Here is a 19,645-nt window from a genome sequence, read left to right as displayed (position 1 = left end):
TTCGGCTTGGATCAGCTTTTGTTTAAAGGCCTTCTATGAGGGCATTTTTTTGTTTAGAAATTCCTATCCTTCTCATCAGCCTGGAAAGAGGATTAGGACGATGGCATTTCATGACAAAAAGCAGCGGACTAGAAAAGACAGATGCTCTTCTGTCCCAGAAAGGAACTGTTGATGGACCACGAAAAGAACGAGGATGGTGAAAAGGGTCTTTCACGTAAAGTTCTGAAGAACGGCAGCACAGCTATCCTAGACTTGAAACAGGGTGTCTGAGCCGCCACACGTCCCAAAGCTTTTTGCAGACTACTAGGCCCACAAGAACTATGGAAAGAACTAGACGGGACCTATCTTGGAGAAGAGAAGACTAACAGGAGATACAGACATGGTCTCCGGACCTCTGAAAAGTCATCTTGCGGAAGGCAAACCAGATGTTGTCCTTGGTTGTCTCAAACAGAAGTATTTGGATCCACAGAGAAAAATAACTTGGAAGCAGAGTTGGACAAAATGTCTGGAGGAACCTTCTCCTCCGTGAGAACGGTTCAGCAGGGTACACCAGTGAAATCAGGGCAACCACTGCAGTTAACTCTACAGAAACTAGGATTAGAAGGCCAACATTGCCAGCCACCGACTACACCAGAGACTTAGCTTAGTCTCATACATCAGCCCAGGAGAAGCTTTAGAACCTCAATTCCACCAACTTGGTTCAGCTTTAGATGAAGTTACCCTAAGTTGGTGGTATCTGTTGCCTCCAAACCTTCCTGCCAAGCAACAGCTAGGTCCCACTTCTTCTCTGGTCCCTGGATGAAGCTACATCTCCATCACTTAGCAACAAGCCTTGGATACCACCTCCATCATCATGGCAACAAAACAATCGCACTGCCTCCCTCTGGAGCCTGGTCCCTCATCTTCTACAGAAATGAACCCAAGTGAATTCTAGGACAATATTCTTGGTACCCCTGGCGCACCCTCTAAAATCTGTGCATCTTTCTTCATCTAAGAGCACAATTCTCAGTTTGGGTAGTCCAGCTGACTGGAGTGGCACCTATTTGGTAAACTGACACAAAATTAGCATGAGATGGTCATCCTAGGGCAACAGATCATGGACTGCTCAGGCACAGAATTGGCTTAATCAGGGGTTTAAGTGGTCACTTTCATATTCATGCCTGAGGCCTAAGGATTGAAAACCAGAGCTTACAATTCTGGGAGGTGGGATCCAGGCCCACACCTCTAAGTCTGGCGACTGAAGGAGAACAAGATTCATTTCTTCTAGAAATGAAGAGAGATGGATCCCTTTATGTCTCTGAGATGCAAAACAAGCTTGCTGGAATAAGGGTTTGTTACCAGCCATCTTTCTTCAACAAAACCTCAGTGTGAGTTAAACTATGGTGACTCTGCTGATAACAGCTAGCAAGAGTCAGCAAAGGAGTCGATTATTTGCAACTTAAAAATGAAGCCCAAGTGGGAAGTACTTTGGGAAAGTGAAGAAGCTTTGAGAAGGAGAAGACTCTGGAGATTATTTTTAAAATGTTAAAAAAATAAAATAAAGGAAAGGAAAGGCAAGTTGTTTCAAATCCAATTTAAAACTGTTTGTTTTCGTTGACTGACAGCTTTTACGTTCACGTTTGTTAGTGTTTCCCCCCCCCCAACTTGCAAACAGAAAAAACCTATTTAGAGGCAGCAATTTGCTACTCTGTCGCTACTACCTGGCGTGTTGCTAAAGATGGCTTAAAGAAAGCCAAAGAATCTATCTGTGAGGGGTAAAATCTGCTGCGTTGCCACCACTTATCTGAGTTAGACAAGAGTCTGCACTTGCATTCACACAAGCTAAGGTCAGTGGACAATTTGCAGGAAAGGCAGGCAAAATGCATTGTGTTTGCGAGGCCAGTCCTTCAGCTGAATAAACTAGTTAAGTGGCGCTCAGCAGTCCCACCAACCAAGGATCTGAGCGGTCGCTGCCCAAATTGCGGAACGGATCAGGAAATACCTCAAAGAGCTTTTTCTCCAGGACTGCAAGCTGGGCCGCCCAGCTGGGACGTTCTGGCATTGCTCCCAACTTTTTGCATCAGCGCGAGAGAACGCAAAACACCAATTCTTGGAGACTTCGGTTGGGAACGGTTGGGAAAGCATTCAATTCCTGTTTGGTGGTGGCGCTGTTCCCACAAGGGGACTGCCTTCTCTCTGTAATGGCAACTATTGTGCAAAGGGAATCTCGAAAACGTCGTGCAAAGGGCATCTCAACCCACAGAAGGAAACAGGGCGTGGGAAGCATCTCAGAAGGGACCCTCTCTCGTTCTTGGAAAGTAAAAATAAAGGCGGGGAGATAAGCTTTCAGATCTTCAAGATTCTGTTAATGTAACCTGATGAAAAAGGTAGCGTTAGTATTCATGGTTTGTGCTTCCTGGCTGGGCTACCTCAAAGGGCTGACATCAACCTTGCAAGCTCTGAACTTTCTGAGTTGCTTCTCACTCCCCTTTTCCTTCTGTGGGCTGAGACACCTTCTGCATGGTGATTGTCCAGCTTGCGGCTCTTCCCCCGTCTCTCAAGGGCATTCTCACAGACCATTAAACCTCCTGGGATCCGAAGATCCACGTCCCCAAGAGGCCAGCCACCCTCCATTCCTTCCCACACACACGTGTCTTTTTCCAGGCAGCGAGCCCCAGCGACATACTTTGCGGGCGGAGGCTTGGTCCGGGCCCATACGACGGATCTAAGGCGCCCTTTTCTTTGCCACACCTGTCTTGCTCGCCAGCTGCTTTCAACGTTGGAAAGTCCTCGGGTGAGAAGGATAACAGTCGGTTTGAGACCCTTGAACCTGGGGGAGAAAGAGAGGCCCGGGGTCAGGCAGGAGCCGTCCTCAAGGCTCGCCCTCCCAGCCTTGGATCGGAAAGACGGGCACGCCCGCGGGCACACCAGCTGTACCCACCACCTTCTGGTCCGACTGGCTTTCCATTCAGCTGCGCCCATGATTTTACTCCACCTGGTACTGAATTTGTACTCTGCAGAAGAACCGAGAATAATCATGTAAGAATTTATGAAATGTCTATGCCGCCCGACTCTCAGCGACTCTGGGTGGTTTACAAAGAGTTATAAAATATTGAAAAACAAGGCAACCACACAAACAACACCATAACAGCCCAAAACAAAAAGAGTGATGACAATGACAAGAACTGATTAAATTTCGATGCCACTCAGCTGCCAGCGACTTTGGGTAGTTTACAAATGTTTTTTCAAATAATTTTTATTAAGCTTCTAAACAAGAAGATTAAAAACACAAACTAATAGAAGAAAGTAAGAACGAAAAGGGGGAAAAGAAGGAAATCAGAGAAAAAACAAAGTGCCAGAACAGAAAAAAGGTTAAAGGAAAATAGAAGAGAGAGAAAAGAAATATAAAAGGAAGTGGCTTCCAAAATTCTTTGCAGCAGTTGCAAGTACAATATATTTTAACCTCTTTCTAACAACACATCATATTACTCTTCTTTCTATAATCTGTCCTGACTCATTATCAAAACCATAAATCACCAAGTTCATTAGCAGTTTACAAATTGTTAAAAACGTTTAAAAACAAGGAAACAACACAAAAAAACAGAAAACTAAAGGAATCATCATCATAATAAATTAAATTTATATGCCGCCCAACTCCCAGTGACTCTGGGCGGTTTATGAATTGTTATAAACATTTAAAAACAAGGCAACAACACAAAGAACACAGTAACGTTACAAAACAAAAGGAACAAAGGGGCAGAGAAAACAAACCTGGACGGGAAGAAATAAAAGGAAGAACGGGACCCTCTTTCCAGAGGCAGGCGCTGCTATAGAGAAGGCACGCTTAGGGAGTCCTGATAGGTGGCATTGTTTAATTGCCATTAAATGAACCCAGAGCACGCTAACCCTGCGGAATCGAACCGGCTGGGCAGATACGATGCGAGACAGATGTTCCCTCAAGTAACCAGCCACGTAGGGCTTTATAGGTAGCAACCAATACATGGAATCGCACCCGGAACGCCGTGGCCGAGTTCCAGTAGGTGCTCAGGTCCGACAGAACACTGAATTCATGCCACTGGTTCAGCTTGGTGAGTGTGATGGTACATGGGAAAGCCCTTGGGAGATGGGGCGAAGAGATGCTGCCAAGGGAATGGTCAGATAAGAGGCAGCATAGCCCACAGCTGGATAATGGGTGGAGAAAGAGGCTTAGAAGGGACCCTCCCTAGTTTTCCAGAGAGTAAAAGGAGAGGAGGTGAGAAGAGCTTTGTAATGGTATGTGGGAATGACCTGGGAGGCAGGGCGAAGAGACACTGCCAAGGGAATGGTCAGATAAGAGAGGGCATAGCCCAGAGCTGCTTAATGGGTGGAGAAAGAGGCTCAGAAGGGACCCTCCCTAGTTTCTTGGGCTGTAAAGGAGATGGGGGGGGTGGAATTGTACTTTCAGACTTGCAAGATGCTAAGTGTGAAAACAAATCAGGAAGAAGCTAGGATTCTGGCTCCAGACGTGACCACTTATAGTTAAAGCATGCAAGAACTTATAAGCCAACAAGAAACTAGGCTTCCAAATTGTGTGTGTGTGTGTGTGTGTGTGTGTTAAACTCTTAGAAATGGATTCACACATCAAACTACAGGTAGTTCTCAACTTACGACCACTCGTTTATGCATTCCCAGCCGGCTTCCGATAAGCAAAATCAACGGGGAACTGTGTTATTCACTTAACAACTGCCACAAAAAATGTCACAAAATCAGGTGCGGTCATGTGTTGCCTCGCTTAACGACCGCATCACTTAACAGTGAATTTTCCGGTCCCTATTGTGGTTGTAAGTCGAGGACTACCTGTAAGTCAAAGCCCAACAAACTTAGATTCCAGCACAAGTTGGAGACTGCTGCTGATGTAAACGGTCCCTGTGGAGCGCAGGTCTAATCTAACTTAGTTGGGCTTGTTACAGCTAAATGGAGATTCCATAGGCAGCAGGAATATATTTGGCACCAATCTCCACCCTACCCACCTCCTGGCTGATTGGCTGTGTCCGCTTCTGCAAACTGGAGACAGATTTCTGCAAATCCTGCTGCGGCAGCGACTCCTGCGGCTGTGCGGCTGTGCAACTGGAACTGGACAAAAGACAGTGGAGAGTTAGTGAACTTCCCCATGACCTGGATCAGTACAGAAGCCAACCAAGATCTCATGAACATCACTGATCGGCGATTTAAATATATCTTGGCTGATCTCAAAAATCTAAGGAAGGTTGGGCGATGGACAGGAGACCACAAGGAAAGCTCAGGCTTGTGGACTTTGTAACGTTGGGGGGAAAAAAATTCCTGAAGACAATGGCAAACGAATTCCACATTGTGGCCAAGAAAATGCCATGGCTATGTCTTACAGCAATAACAACCTAAAGAATGCAAGGCAAGCTACTTTTTTACCTCCTTGCAAAGGGGTAAAAATAGGAAATTCTGTTATTACGCCCTGCAACAATAAAGTATTATTCCTGGAATGCTTGTGATGTCTGTTTCCCAACATGGCTTACCTTGAAAGGCTGACATCATCAATCTTAACAGCCTGCCAGTTTCTCTCTGCCCCATCTTATACCAACCAGAACGAAGGCAGGGTTAATCCCCACCACCTTCCCTATTCCAAGGACGGGGTAGTCATTTTCCCTTTAATACTTCCTCAGTTCCTTCATCAAAGTTACTGCAGAGGAATACAGAGCTTATTTTGAAGAAGGAACACAGGGATAGTTAGATAAGCGTCCACTTAGCCCCAGGAAGGAAGACAGGGTGAGAAAGAAACTCAATATTACCCTGTCCTGTTTGGTATAAGAGAAAGCTGTAATGGTATGTGGGAAAGGCCTTGGGAGACTGGGCAAAGAGACACTGCCAAAGGAACAGTCAGATAAGAGACGGCATAGCCCAAAGCTACAGAGTGGGCAGGGCAAGAGGCTCAGAAGAGACCCTCCCTAGTTTTCCAGAGAGTAAAAGGAGAGGAGGGGAGAAGAGCTTTGTAATGGTATGTGGGAAAGGCCTTGGGAGACAGGGCGAAGAGATGCTTCCAAGGGAATGGTCAGATAAGAGACAGCATAGCCCACAGCTGCAGAGTACGGGGGGCAAGAGGCTCAGAAGGGACCCTCCCTAGTTTCTCAGGCTGTAAAGGAGACAGAGGGGAGAACTGAACTTTCAGATTTGCAAGATTGATGTCGGCCTCATGGGGTAAACTAGACAGGAATCACAACCAGATGAGCTAATTCTACTTTATTGTAAAGCTACATTGATTAACGGCATTCCGTGAGTCATGCTGGCCACATGACCCGGAAGTGTCCTATGGACAACGCCGGCTCCAAGGCTTTGAAACGGAGATGAGCACCGCCCCCTAGAGTCGGACACGACTGGACTTTACGTCAAGGGAAACCTTTACCTTTACCTTACATTGACATAATCTTGCAAGTCTGAAAATACAAATCTGCCTCTCTCTCCTTTACAGCCCGAGAAACTAGGGAGGGTCCCTTCCGAGCCTCTTTCTCCACCCATTATGCAGCTGTGGGCTATGCCCTCTCTTATTGGACAGCGTCTCTTGGCCCAGTCTCCCAAGGTCTTTCCCACGCACCATTCCAAAAGCAGAGGGAAACACTGGGAATCTTCCAAGATTCTGCTATCATACCCGACAACAATAAAGTTGAGTTTCTGTGGTCCCTGCAGCGTCTCACTCTTGACAAGGCCTACCTTGAAGGGCTGATCCTTCCGAAGAAGAAAGGGGAAACGCCGGCTCACCTCTTTTGCTCTGGAGGGTCTTGCTTGTTTGCCCATCCTGTTCCGTCCTTGGGCACGATGATGATATTGGGGTCGTTTCCTTTGTGCTCCGACTTCAAACTTGGCAAGTTGGCAGGAGGGGGCATACGCCGCGCGGAAGCAACTTTCCCAAGACTTTGTAAGCCATGTCTAGGAATAACTAGCCAGGGAGGAAGGGAAAAACAAGCATTGATCCAGACTGATTATTTATTTTTCAAATTTCGCCACCACCCATCTCCCCGCAAAACAGGGACTCTGGGCGATTATTCTCTGCATTTATTGCAACAAGCATCCGCAACCACCCTAGATCCATAAACGGGCACCAAGTTGGGAAACATATGTCCCAGTTATTGTAAGTATGTGGGAAAGACCCTGGAAGACTGGGCAAAAAGATGCTGCCTAGGGAACAATCAGATAAGAGAGGGCCTAGCCTGCAGCTGCATAAAGGGCAGAGAAAGAGGCTCAGAAGGGACGCTCCCTTGTTTCTCAGGCTGAAAAGAGACGGAGGGAGATTTGTACTTTCAGACTTGCATGACTGATGTCAGCATTCCCAGGCAGACCAAACAGGAAACACAACCAGATGAGTTAATTCTACTTTATCGTAAGGCTACATTAACAGAATCCTGCAAATCTGAAAGTCCAAATCTCCCACCGTCTCCTTTACAGTCTGCAAAGTTAGGGAGGGTCCCTTCTGAGGCTCTTTCTCCACCCATTACGCAGCTGCAGGCTGGGCCCTCTTATCTAACAGCATCTGTTCTCCCCACCTTTCAAGATCTTTCTCATGTACCATTACAGTTATGCTGTTTTAGACTAAACCTCCCATCACATTTTATGTGTTGACTTTCAGCACTCCATTCTTAGTATCACTGCTTAATTCTGCTTAATCTTCTTGCTGCACCACTCCAAAAGAAGCAAGAAGTAAGGGCAATGGGTATTTACGAGCCAGCGAAGAAATGTGCCCTCCTCACACAAACGTACATGGCTAAGTTTAACTACAAGCACAAGCCAATCGGTTCCGTTGCCCCCAAAAAGCAGAGAAAAATGTAAAAAAGAGAACTCTGTGCCTTTTCCCCAGATGCTGAGAAAAAGAAAGGTTAATGGTACAGATGTTCACACGTCAGTTTTCTTCGACTCCAAGTGACAACACAGATTTTTTTATTTGTTTTAATTCCCAATCTAAGCTCCAGCTTGGAATTTCTGGTGGTCTCCCACCCACGTTCAGCCAGGTTCAGAAGCAGCGAGGGATGCCCAGATGCTACCCCTTATTGTGAGTATACAGAGCTACAAGCCATCTTGCAACTAACTCAGTTCCTCCTTCCCCCATTAAATCAATGCAACTAGAGAGAAAAAGAGGCAACAGGTAACGATTATCTCAACTTGTAATGCCTTTAGGGACATGATGATGTCAATTCCTAAGTCTTCCATCATGGGATCTCCTGGTGGTGCCCCGCCCATCTCATAACCAGCTTAGCTTCCAGATTGGCAGGTGCAGCTGCTTGCCAACCAGGTATCAAAAGATGGCTGCTTTAAATGCAAAACCTCCCCCCCTTGTTACTCATCTGTTCCACGCCACTTACCTGTGCTTCTGACTGTTTCTACTGACTTTCCTTTATATTTATCAAACAGGCTGAGCGTTGCGTACTTGCTTTTCCCATCCTTTCCCTTGGTTATTTGCCCCGAACGATCGGACATTGCGATGAAATGTCATCGAGTAAGGAAATTTCTCTGCACCGCTCCTGATCTGCCTGCAGAGAAGAAGGGGCACAAAGATGACAAAAAAGAACAGACGTGGAATATACAGTCATATTTTTAGGAAGAATTAAGAACTCCGCATGGAAAAAATATGGAAAGGGCTGTTGCTGTCCTCCTGCTCACCATCAGTGCTCATGACATCTGTCATGTTTTGGGAACTACACGCTACAGCAAAGGAAGCTTTAGTCCTTGCTTAACAATCACATGTTTAGTGACTGTTCGGACTTACAACAGTGCTAAAAAAACTGACGACCAGTCCTCACACTTACGACCGCCCCACAGAAATGATCTGGGGCTACAACTCAACTGTCTATAGATAATGGGAGTTGTAGTCCCTGAGCAGGAAAGCTGTTGCACATTTCCCCAGAAATTCTAGGAAGGTAGAAGGATGGTGGGTTTGCCCTTTCAGCCAAAAAATCAACTTGGGATTTTGGAATCCAAGTATGGCATCTACTCTCAAGCCAGCTACCAGCCAATGAAAGAAAATTTAGCTGATGAGCACTATGGGTACTTGTGGATTGAATCTGCAAGCCATGACTGCTAAGATATGACTGGTCATGCTCTGTTAAATGTGAACATATGTTAGACAACAGATGCAGTATGCTGTCCCTTAATTCTCCTTTTAAATATGAGTGTGTGTTAGTTAATAGCCGTAATATTATTTCCTTCAATTTTTTTTCTTTCTTGATTGTATAGTTTTAATAAATAACATTATTACTTTACTATTGTTTATTTTTGATGTTATGAAAATATATTGAGAGCTCTTGCACCAAAGTCAAATTCCTTGTATGTCCAATCATACTTGGCCAATAAAGTATTCTATCTATCTCTATCTATCTTTGCCTGCTTAAAAGGCAACTGAAGGGTGGAAGGGAGGGAGAGTCAATAGCTAGCTAGATAATATGGAATACTGAAAGGGAAAAATGCTAAGAGTGGATCAGGGAAGGAAGGAAGGAAGGAAGGAAGGAAGGAAGGAAGGAAGGAAGGAAGGAAGGAAGGAAGGAAGGAAGGAAGGAAGGAAGGAAGGAAGGAAGGAAGGAAGGAAGGAAAAATATGGAAGACTGAAAGATTAAGGAGGGAGGGAGGGAGGGAGGGAAGGGAAAATATGGAAGACTGAAAGGGAAAAATGCTAAGAGTGGATCAGGGAAGGAAGGAAGGAAGGAAGGAAGGAAGGAAGGAAGGAAGGAAGGAAGGAAGGAAGGAAGGAAGGAAGGAAGGAAGGAAGGAAGGAAAAATATGGAAGACTGAAAGATTAAGGAGGGAGGGAGGGAGGGAGGGAAGGGAAAATATGGAAGACTGAAAGGGAAAAATGCTAAGAGTGGATCAGGGAAGGAAGGAAGGAAGGAAGGAAGGAAGGAAGGAAGGAAGGAAGGAAGGAAGGAAGGAAGGAAGGAAGGAAGGAAGGAAGGAAGGAAGGAAGGAAAAATATGGAAGACTGAAAGATTAAGGAGGGAGGGAGGGAGGGAGGGAGGGAGGGAAGGGAAAATATGGAAGACTGAAAGGGAAAAATGCTAAGAGTGGATCAGGGAAGGAAGGAAGGAAGGAAGGAAGGAAGGAAGGAAGGAAGGAAGGAAGGAAGGTTTTTTTCACTTTACAGAGAATGCAACCCTTCATCTCAGCAAACAGCATCGGAAAAGGAATTTCACCTTCCCAGCTAAGGCAGCATTTCTACCTGCATCCTTCAAAACACTCCATCAAAGAACGTGGACAAAGGTGTAAAGATCTTCTATTTGATCACCTGGGGTCAACCAAACACGCCAACCCTGCACACTCAAGGTGGTTCAAAACAAAGTCCAACCCCAGATAAGAGTTTTTAAAAAACTAGATTGTCCATTTTAGTTGAAACTAGTCATTTCACAGAGAGATCTTCTGTCTATAGTGTGACTGCACTAACTCCCTGCCTGGGGCAGGGAAGCCAACTTCTTTATTCTACAGCCCAGCACCTTTTTCTCTGGTGTGCAGGACTATAATGTCCATCATCCCCAACTGGCATGGCCAGGAAACCTGAGGAGCATCAAGTTGTTCTTAAACACTAAAGAGAATATAGAAGGAAATCACCCCAGCTGGGAAAAGATGGGAGCCTGGGTACCACACCTCTGGGATGAAGACAGCAGGCCCAGAATTATTTGGGAGCAAAATCCCAAATATAACGATTTGCAGAGCTCCGTTTGCAGAAGGTAAACATTTTTTTTAGCCTGCAAGTGCTCTCCAACAGGTCCTCTGCATTAAGAACGTGCTCCATCAAGGATTATCTGGTTTTTTAAATCAAATTTATTAGGCTGCCTCATCAGGGTTAATCCCCTGGCACTTAATGAAGTTTGTTTGTTTATTAATCACATTTATGTGGCCATCCATCTCACAGATTGCCGAAAACACGCGCAACCGAAACCACTGGTTTCCAAGTGAGTACACCTTAATTGCACCGCATGTTTCAACATTTGCCCTCTAAATCCAGCCTTGCTTAGACATAACACTCAACAAAGACAGCTAAACTGTGATGGGTGAACCAGGCGTATTCCATACAAAACAGAAGCCATCGTATTCATATTTAACAGGAGCGTGCCCAATTTTTCGAATTAACCTGGTTTGAGCACGCAAGCTTTCTTGACGGCGGTGCAAAACCACTGTTTCAATTCAAGCATTCAGGAAATCTTTTGAGCCCCAACCAGGGATCTCGTGCTCCAAACAGTTCAAAACAAAACCCTTGGCACCTCTGTGCTGTTTAATTAATTTATTCTGGGCTCCCGCCTGCTTTTCAAATCCTCTTTTACAGTCATGTCATCCAAAGGTTGCATCTAAAATCCTTTATCTCTGCAACAAACCATCCTGGCTTGTTAATGACGCTAGAACTAGCTGGGTTCACCTACCATGCTGAGCAAATCATATTACGGTTTAATGCAACTGGAGAAGTCATCACAAAGCCCAGAAAAAAAAACTGAACCCCAAATTCTATCATGGGGCCCAGAGCAAAGGGCACAGAATTCAGACATTTTTTGCAGAACCCTTAAACCCAACATAGATTTGGGATTGTCTTTTGTCCAAAACATCTTCCCTTGTTGCATACTTGCAAATCTTTCACATACCTGTTGCAATGAGCACCAACTAATTATGGGCAGTGAAAGAAAAAAAAAAAGGAGATTAAATTGGGGATCAAAAACCTTAAAATTGCACACCAAGGTTGAGGACGGCCTCCCCAAACCTCCATGCTCCAACTTTGAATTCCCACAATGGAGGAATGGATGGTGAAGATGTCAGAATTGGCAGAAACGGTGAAACCGACCTGTTTGGTCAGTACTTTTCTAAAAGACTGGAAACCATTTATGGGCTTTTTGCTGAAAACAGAGAAAAGTGAAGTGATGATTTATGGATCTGATGATTGAAAAAGAATTAAATATGGGGCTGAAGGGATTTTTGTAACACTAAAGAGAGAGGCTGGGTGACAAATTTGTTAATTTCTCCTACAAAGAAGGTCAGAAGTCACTTCTGTTTAATTTTCTTTTTTTATCTTTTCTTTTTCTTTACATTTTCCTTTTCCTTCTTCTTTTCTTTTAATTTGTCTTTTATGGTTTGAAAAAAAATTCTCAGTAAAGATTATTTTTTAAAAAAAAACTGTTTTGGTGGGGGCTGAAATTCTGAAAGCTGGGGGAAGTGAGGTAGCATGGAAACACCTGCTCAAGTTAAGCTGATCTGGATTCAGTTTACACAGGCTTGGAGGCAAGGGAACTGCCCAGGTTAAATTTCAAACTTCCTTTAAGCTCCTACAATGGGAAAGATGGTGGTGGACATAAGAAAATCCTGTTTCCTCTGCATATTTATCTTCCCACTTGGTTGTAGCTCTCTACAACAGCTCCTAGTCCTCACTTAACTACCACAATGGGAACTGGAATTTCAGTTGCTAAGCAAAGCGGTCATTAAATGAATCCAACCCAGTTTTATGTCCTTTTTTGCGGCAGTCGTTAAGCAAATCACCACGGGTGTTAAGCAAACCACATGGATGTTAAGCAACTCACACGATCCCCCATTGATTTTGCTTGCCGGAAGCTGGCCAGGAAGGTCAAAATGATGATCACGGGACTCTGTGATGGTCATAAATGGCAACAGCCCAAATTGTGATCAGCTGACTGCAGGGACGCTGCAACGGTCGTAAGTGTGAGGACTGGAAGTAATTTTTAATTACTGGAAGTAATTTTTAATTACTGCAAGTAATTTTTTCCCGGCACCATCGTAAATCTGAATCGTCACTAAATGAATGGTTGTTAAGCGAGGACAGCCTGTACTGTTTATGGTCTTCCCCAGTAAATCTCCCCCTATCAGCCCACAGATGAGCTCTAACCACAGCTTAATGTAATGAAGGTCCCAGGAATTATGTGCTTCTTCTGGCTTATTTTAGCACCGACCCCATCAAGTAGAGAGTAGGCTGTTCTAAACTATGTAATTAGGTGAATTCCAAAATCTGTGCTTTGGCTAAAAGAGTCCAGAAAAAGATATAAGCCATCATGATCAACAGATTTCTTGGCTCAGCAGGACATTAACAGAAAAAAACGGGTTGGTGGGAAGGAGACAAATAGAGGAAGGATTATGAAGTCCGCTGTGTTATGTCGCAGGATTATGTATGTTCTCCAAAAGCAGAATCCACTAGAGTATTAGGGAAAACATCCAGTTGAACCAATGAAATAAAAAGATGGTGGCTTTGCCTCCAGACAGGCCGGAGCTTAAAAAATAAACTAAAATCCTTGTTCTCGATTGCAGAACCACACCACTACATAATTCAGGCTGGTATTTCCTAGGTCACAAAAAAGCGACACCTATATGAAAAAACAAAATCCCCCGATCCATCTTCATTTATTAGGCCAATAGAAACATTGGAAAACATGCACAAGCTTAGTTTTAACCTCACACTGTCAAGTACCACCTTTTGTCTGCTTAACTTTCAGAGAATGATAGACTGGATGGCTTGGGAGGGATCCTAGAGAGCAGCTAGTCCAACCCCCTTTCCAGGGCAGGCACCTTCCACTATTCAACTTCATTTCCTGGAATGACTCCATTGGGATCCCATACTTTGCTGCACTCTGAATCTACCTGATACCCCTTTCAGCTCCATTCCTATTTGGTAAGCATCTGGCACGTTAAATCCGTTCTTTGTAAGATTACAGCCTCATAAGATTTTCCAGATTTTATGCAGAGAAGAATGAAAGCATGGCCCCAATACAAGTAGTCCTCACTTAACAACCATTTGTTTAGTGACAGTTCAGACTTACGACAGGTCCTCGCACTTACAACTGGCACAGCATCCCCACAGTCACATGATCACAATTTTGGTGCCTGGCAACCGGTTCGCATTCATGACCATCGCAGCATCCTTCGGTCACATGATGACCATTTCTGACCTTCCCAGCCAGCTTCCAGCAAGCAAAGTCAATGGGGAACCGCGTGATTCGCTTGACAACCGTCTGATTCGCTTAATTACTATGGTGATTCACTTAACAACTGCCACAAAAAAGGTTGTAAAATCGGGTCAGATTTGCTTAATGACCACTTCACTTAACAACTGAAATTCCAGTCCCAAATTTGGTTGTTAAGTGAGGACTACTTGCACTGGCTCTCGGTTCACACACCACTAAACTCAAAGGCGGCTTGTTTGCATGGGGACCAGAAGGTGTCATCTGCAGAACATGAATTACAGCTTAGCACCTCACCTCAGTTTTTCTAGCTTTTCTCGCAAAGCAGAGCTAAACAAACCCTATCTTGACCCAATATGTCAACCCAGTCACCTAATGGGTTGCAGCAGCACATCCAATCCAACCCAACCCACTGGTTGGCTACATTCTCATAAAAGTTTGAACTTAGTTTCTGAGTTAACTTATCATCTAGGTCCATGCAATCTGCCAAACTGTGAAAGCACCAAATGGGTTGGATCTGAGGACCACACTAAGCGGTAAGGTACCAACAACTAAACTAAGCTTACCCTTAACCAAGTTTAGCCTCCTGTACAAAAATACAGCTGGCAAAAGCATGTTGTGTGAACAAGGTCATGGCTTTCTCCCCATCCATAAAATGAAGATTACCACGCGACCCATCTTTGCACTGACGACTCCGCAATGTTCTTCAACGCAAATATTAAGTTTTCACCGCACCGTGTCAATTCCCAACAAGGTTTCCACAGGTAACCATCTGCTCTCTTACTTTCCCATCCAAAGCAACAAGAATTTGCCATCCCAACGGCCAGAAGAGTTTTGCAATGGAGGCCGCTGTACACAAAATGCCATGCATGGATCCATGCATTGCTGTGGATCCAGGTCAGAAGCAAAAAGCTATGTTTGCAATCCCCAAGGTTAGAGAGACAGAAAAAACCAAGAGACAGGCTTAAAATCAGCGACCAGGAAAAGGAAAAAGGCCTTCAGGCCGATCCTAAATTGCAAAAAACACATTAAAGACTCTCGCCCAGCTCTATTTTTCCCAATGGCTTGATAGAAGTAGTTAGTCACTGCCTTCTGGATTTTTTTTTTAAACCAAGATTCTCCTGGTGGTCTTCTATCCTCGCCCCAAATCATGTAGCTTTGCAGGATGAGCACCTCCATTTCTTCCCCCTCTGATGAAGGGTTCTGTAGAAGCCAAAAAGCTGCACTCTTTTTATGGTCAACCTAATTATGGTTTTAGATTTTTTTTTTCCATTGTGGACCAGCACATCTATGTTGGCTTTTCCATCATCAGCTAAAAATCAGGCTGAATATGCAAGCACACTGCATCAAAGAAAGCCATTTTAAAAAAGTAATTTATCAAATGTGGGGCTACTGGGTTGTGTGAACGGAGACAGGGGCGCCCAGCCTGATTTACAGAAGACCACAAAGCACAGACTCAAACCTTGATCGCTTAATCAACCAGTATCCCATTTGACAAATCCTGTTTAAAAATCTGGGACAAGGCGAATCAGAAATAAGAAATGGCATGAACTTTGAAAAAAACAAAATCAGAGGGGGGCAGTGAAAGCTGTTGGAAAGGGCAGGCAATTTAAAAACACAGGGTAAAAATCCCCCCCCCCGCGCACGCTTTTAGCGTCTCAAGAGACTGATACAAATATTAAAGCATGAACTTTTGGCAACTACAAGGAATCAAACCAACACGTTGCAACAGGAAGATCCATCAGCAATGGCCATCTTTGCTGGAGATGCGGCCAGTTGCATTTAGCAAATACAGACATAAAGCTATGTTGCTATTTCCTGAGCTTGTCCGCAAAAGATGGAATGGAAGCCTGACCTTTATATTTCCTAGATCAATTCTCTGCATGGCCAAGAAGGGATCTGGGCCCGATCGCCCTGGTTTTAATCCAGATCCACAAGCCCCATGAATGTGCTGGGTGGGCACAGGGCAAAGACCCAACAAACCACGCTACAGCCTCGCACGCAAGCTTCACCTCAGGCCATCCCCAACCCAGGCGGGCAGGAAATCCTCAACGCAACCTTTGGAAAGGCTGCGATTCAACTTCCCAAAAATGTTGGGATCTGGGGTTTTAAAAACACGCCTGGGCGGATCCCGCTGCCGCTGCCGTCCCCAGCTGGATCCCAAATCCAGGTAAAGGGGGGTCTTTTTTTAAGAAAAAGAAAACAAAGCGAGCCACCAACCCAGATCCGACAGACGTGCGCGCACACGCATGCTTCCATGTTTATTACACCACACGGCGACGACGACGCACTTGCGGCATGTCCCTGCCGTCTCGAAGACCAGCCGCCCCCTTTCCCCCCCAAAAATGGACATAGGAAGCCAATCGGTCAGAGCATCCGAATTCTTGCTTCGTCCCCTAATGATGATGATGATGATGATGAATGATAATAAACCAGTGTCTCTCTTTGCAACGGTAGCCCGTTTTTTCAAAAAAGGATACAGAAGCCATTACTTTCTCTCCTTCGAAACGCCAGGTGTGTCGTAGTGAAAAATGGGCAGCCGATGCTCGGTTTTGGAGATGCTCCGGAAAAGGCGGTGGGCAAATCGGAGTGCGCTGCAACCTGCCAAGCCAGACAGCCTCGGGGGGGCTTTCTAACCAGGATTGGGTGGGGGGGAGCATCGCCCGGGCCTGCTTTGGACACGACACCCGCAACCAAAACAATGGAAGTGAACCCTGGTTGCGGGAGCAGCAGGCACACAGCAGCCAGGGCACAAAATGGCAACGCCAACACAAACACACACACACAAACACACGGGCACCAAAACAACAGCCTGGTTCAGAGCCAGGGCAGCATGTTACAGGAAGGGGGGGGGGGAATAGATGCAATTAGCCAGGATTGGATGGGGGGAGCAGCAGGGGGGGCTCAGAGCGGCCCTGCCCAAGCAAGGCGACCCCCCCAGGCTCCCCTCCCCGGATTTAAGGGGGGGCTGTTGCAATGCTCGTTTGCAAAAATCAGCGCCGGGGTTCGAGTCGGGGAAGGGGGGGAAGGGGGAAAGGCCCCCCCAAAGCGACGCCCTGCACCCGCCTCCCCTTTGCACGACAGGCGGGCCCCCTGAAATGCGCCCCCTCCCCTCCCAAGACCCCCACCCCCGCTTTGTGCATTGGGGCGGCAAGCCGGGGAGACGCGGCGCGGCGGCCGCTGCACCGGCGCGGCCCGCGGGCGAGGCGGGGGGCGGCGGGGGGGACCGGGGCGGGCGGCGCGCGAGGCCGGGCCTGCCGCGTCTCCATCTTACAGCCGCCCGCCTCCCCGCCCCCCCCGCCGGCGCCCGCCCCCCAGAGCAGCCCCCCGGCCCGCCGGGCGCGCCCGCCGCCCACCTGTGGTGCTGGCCGGGAGCCCGGGGCGCCGGGGCAGCCGGGGGACGGGCGGGGGGGGCGCCGTGGGGCGGCGGATGGCGGCGGATTGCGCGGCGGCGGCGGGAGCTTCGCGCGGCTGCCTCTCGGCGTCTCCTCGACTGGCCCTCCGCCTCTGCTCTCCCCCCGCCGCCGCCGCCTCCTCCTCCGCCTCCGCCCTCCGCCTCCTCGGAAAGGCCTGCCAGTCCCCGGGCTGGAGTGAGCAGCTCAGCCCACCGCGGCCAGGCTGGCGGAAGGGGACAGCGGCGCCTGCAGGGCCCGCCGGGGAGAGCAAGGGAGGAAGGTTTGGGGCGGGGGGAGGAAGGAAGGAAGGAAAAATAGAAATGGAAAAAGAAAGGAGAAGGGAGGAAAGAAGAAAAATGAGAAAGGGAGGGAGGGAGGAAGGAAGGGGGAAAAGGAGAAGGAAGGAAAAATAGAAATGGAAAAAGAAAGGAGAAGGGAAGAAAGAAGAAAAATGAGAAAAGGAAGGAAGGAAGGAAGGAGAAAAAGGAGAAGGAAGGAAAATAGGAAAAGGAAAAAAGAATCAGAACGGAAAAAAAGAGGATAAAGGGAAGGAAGGAAAATAAGAAAGGGAAAAAAAGGGAAGGGAGGAAAATATGGAAGATAAAATTTCTTAGAGTGAATGAGAGGAAGAATGATAGAGAAGGAAGGAACGAAAGAGATAAAAGAAAATTATAGAAAAAAGGAAAGTAAGAGAAAGAAAAATCAAAGAATGAAAAGATTAAGAGAGAAAGAAAAAAGAAAGAAAGGATTGAAAAAGAAATACTGTACTGTACTGTACCGCCTCCCATACAGACGCTGGGTGGGGCATGAAAAGCCAATATAATAACCCCAATGTTATAGGACAATTGTTTTATTAGTGGAATAGTCCTTGGGGAAGAATAACAGGAGAAATACAGCTTGTCCTTATTTAGCAACTGCCTCATTTAGCAACTGTCTGCAGTTATAGGATGAAAAAGTAGCATTATGGCCAATCCTCACATTTAGAACCTTTGCAGGTCAGTAAAGCAAAGGAAAGCTGAAATCAGATCACAAGCACAGTCATGGTGTTACTTAGTGACCGCTTTGCTTAACAACCAAGTTGATGGTCCCAATTGTGGTCACTAAATGAGGACGAGTTGTAGGAAAAACCAAGCTGGGGAATTTTCCAGCCCTCTGGTGAAACTGAGGCAAAGAAATTATGAAATTGACTAGCCACAATGAAACTGACTAGAGTGGGCAAAGTGAAATTGATTGCAGAATCACTTCATTGTGGGCTCACAAAAGGGCAAAGCCCTTCCTTGGATGCTTTCCAACCTCCCTTCCCCCCCCTTCCTTCTACAATTTTTTTAAAAAATATATTGCACTTTTAAAGCCCAACTACAGGTAGTCCTCAACTTAAGATCACAATTGGGACTGGAACTTCCATTGCTAAGCGAGGCAGTTGTTAAGTGAGTCACACCTGATCTTACAACCTTTTTTGCTGTAGTCATTAAGCGAATCACTGAGGTCATTAAGCAAATCTGGCTTCCCCGTTGAGTTCGCTTGTCGGAAGCGAGCCGGGAAGGTCGCAAATGGTGATCATGTGACCCTGGGATGCTGCAACTGCCGTAAATACATGCCAGTTGCCAAGTGCCTGAAATCTAATCACATGACTGCAGGGACACTGTGATAGTCATAAGTGTGAGGACCAGTCATAAGTCACTTTTTTCAGCACCGTCATAATTTTGAATGGTCGCTAAATGAATGGTCGTTAAGTCGAGGACTACCAGTAGTCTTTTTCTCCTAGTTTCTAGAATTATTCCAAATTTATTTTCTATCTCCACCCAGGGTGGAAGAAAACGCTGATTCGCATATTATGCCCATCACAGCTTGGAGTGCTGTGAACCTCCAGACAAATCGTGGCTAATGACTTCATATTTCTGTGTAAAAGAATCCTGGGCTTTACCCAGCAAACTATGGTTAACCCATCCTGGATTTTCTTTTCCACAAAATACACTATCCATGATGCAAAAACCTCTTGATTTTGGTATATCACAAAGAAGGATATACAGAGAACCAAATCCTTTACCTTGACACTAGGAATTAGCTTATGCTACATACCATCTCCTGGCCGGTTGCTATAAATGCCATATTCTCAAGAGATTTATACATCTCCAAGGTAACCCATCAAACTCAGAGAAAAAATACACCTGATATTTTGTGCAAACAAGTAGTGAAGCGGGGGACAGGATGCACACCAGAAAATAAAGTGTGTTTTTATATGGTGTGTGTACATAATATATACTTTACCAATACACAACTTAAATAACATGCAAATAGTTTGCATATAATACTTCAACAATACACAGCTTAAATAAT

At 45.9% G+C, this 19,645-nt stretch overlaps 1 protein-coding gene across 1 annotated transcript in view; it reads right to left on the bottom strand.

Moving 5' to 3' along the window:
* PRRC2B (proline rich coiled-coil 2B) overlaps positions 1–17,423 on the bottom strand; it is a 48,939-nt gene extending 31,516 nt beyond the window's left edge. Inside the window, exons 1-6 of the mRNA XM_063315988.1 lie at positions 17,270–17,423; positions 8,340–8,507; positions 6,745–6,922; positions 4,989–5,091; positions 2,921–2,993; positions 2,666–2,809 (exon numbers count right to left, since the gene is read on the bottom strand). Coding sequence (XP_063172058.1) covers positions 2,666–2,809; positions 2,921–2,993; positions 4,989–5,091; positions 6,745–6,922; positions 8,340–8,454 — 613 coding nt within the window. The 5' untranslated portion in view covers positions 8,455–8,507; positions 17,270–17,423. The remainder of the gene's footprint in view (positions 1–2,665; positions 2,810–2,920; positions 2,994–4,988; positions 5,092–6,744; positions 6,923–8,339; positions 8,508–17,269) is intronic.
* Between the last annotated feature and the right edge of the window lie 2,222 nt (positions 17,424–19,645).

This window comes from Candoia aspera, chromosome 16 (genome assembly GCF_035149785.1).
Source record: "Candoia aspera isolate rCanAsp1 chromosome 16, rCanAsp1.hap2, whole genome shotgun sequence".
NCBI lineage: Eukaryota > Metazoa > Chordata > Lepidosauria > Squamata > Boidae > Candoia > Candoia aspera.
Note: the sequence above shows the minus strand (reverse complement) of the source record. Positions and strands in the feature narration are given on the sequence as shown.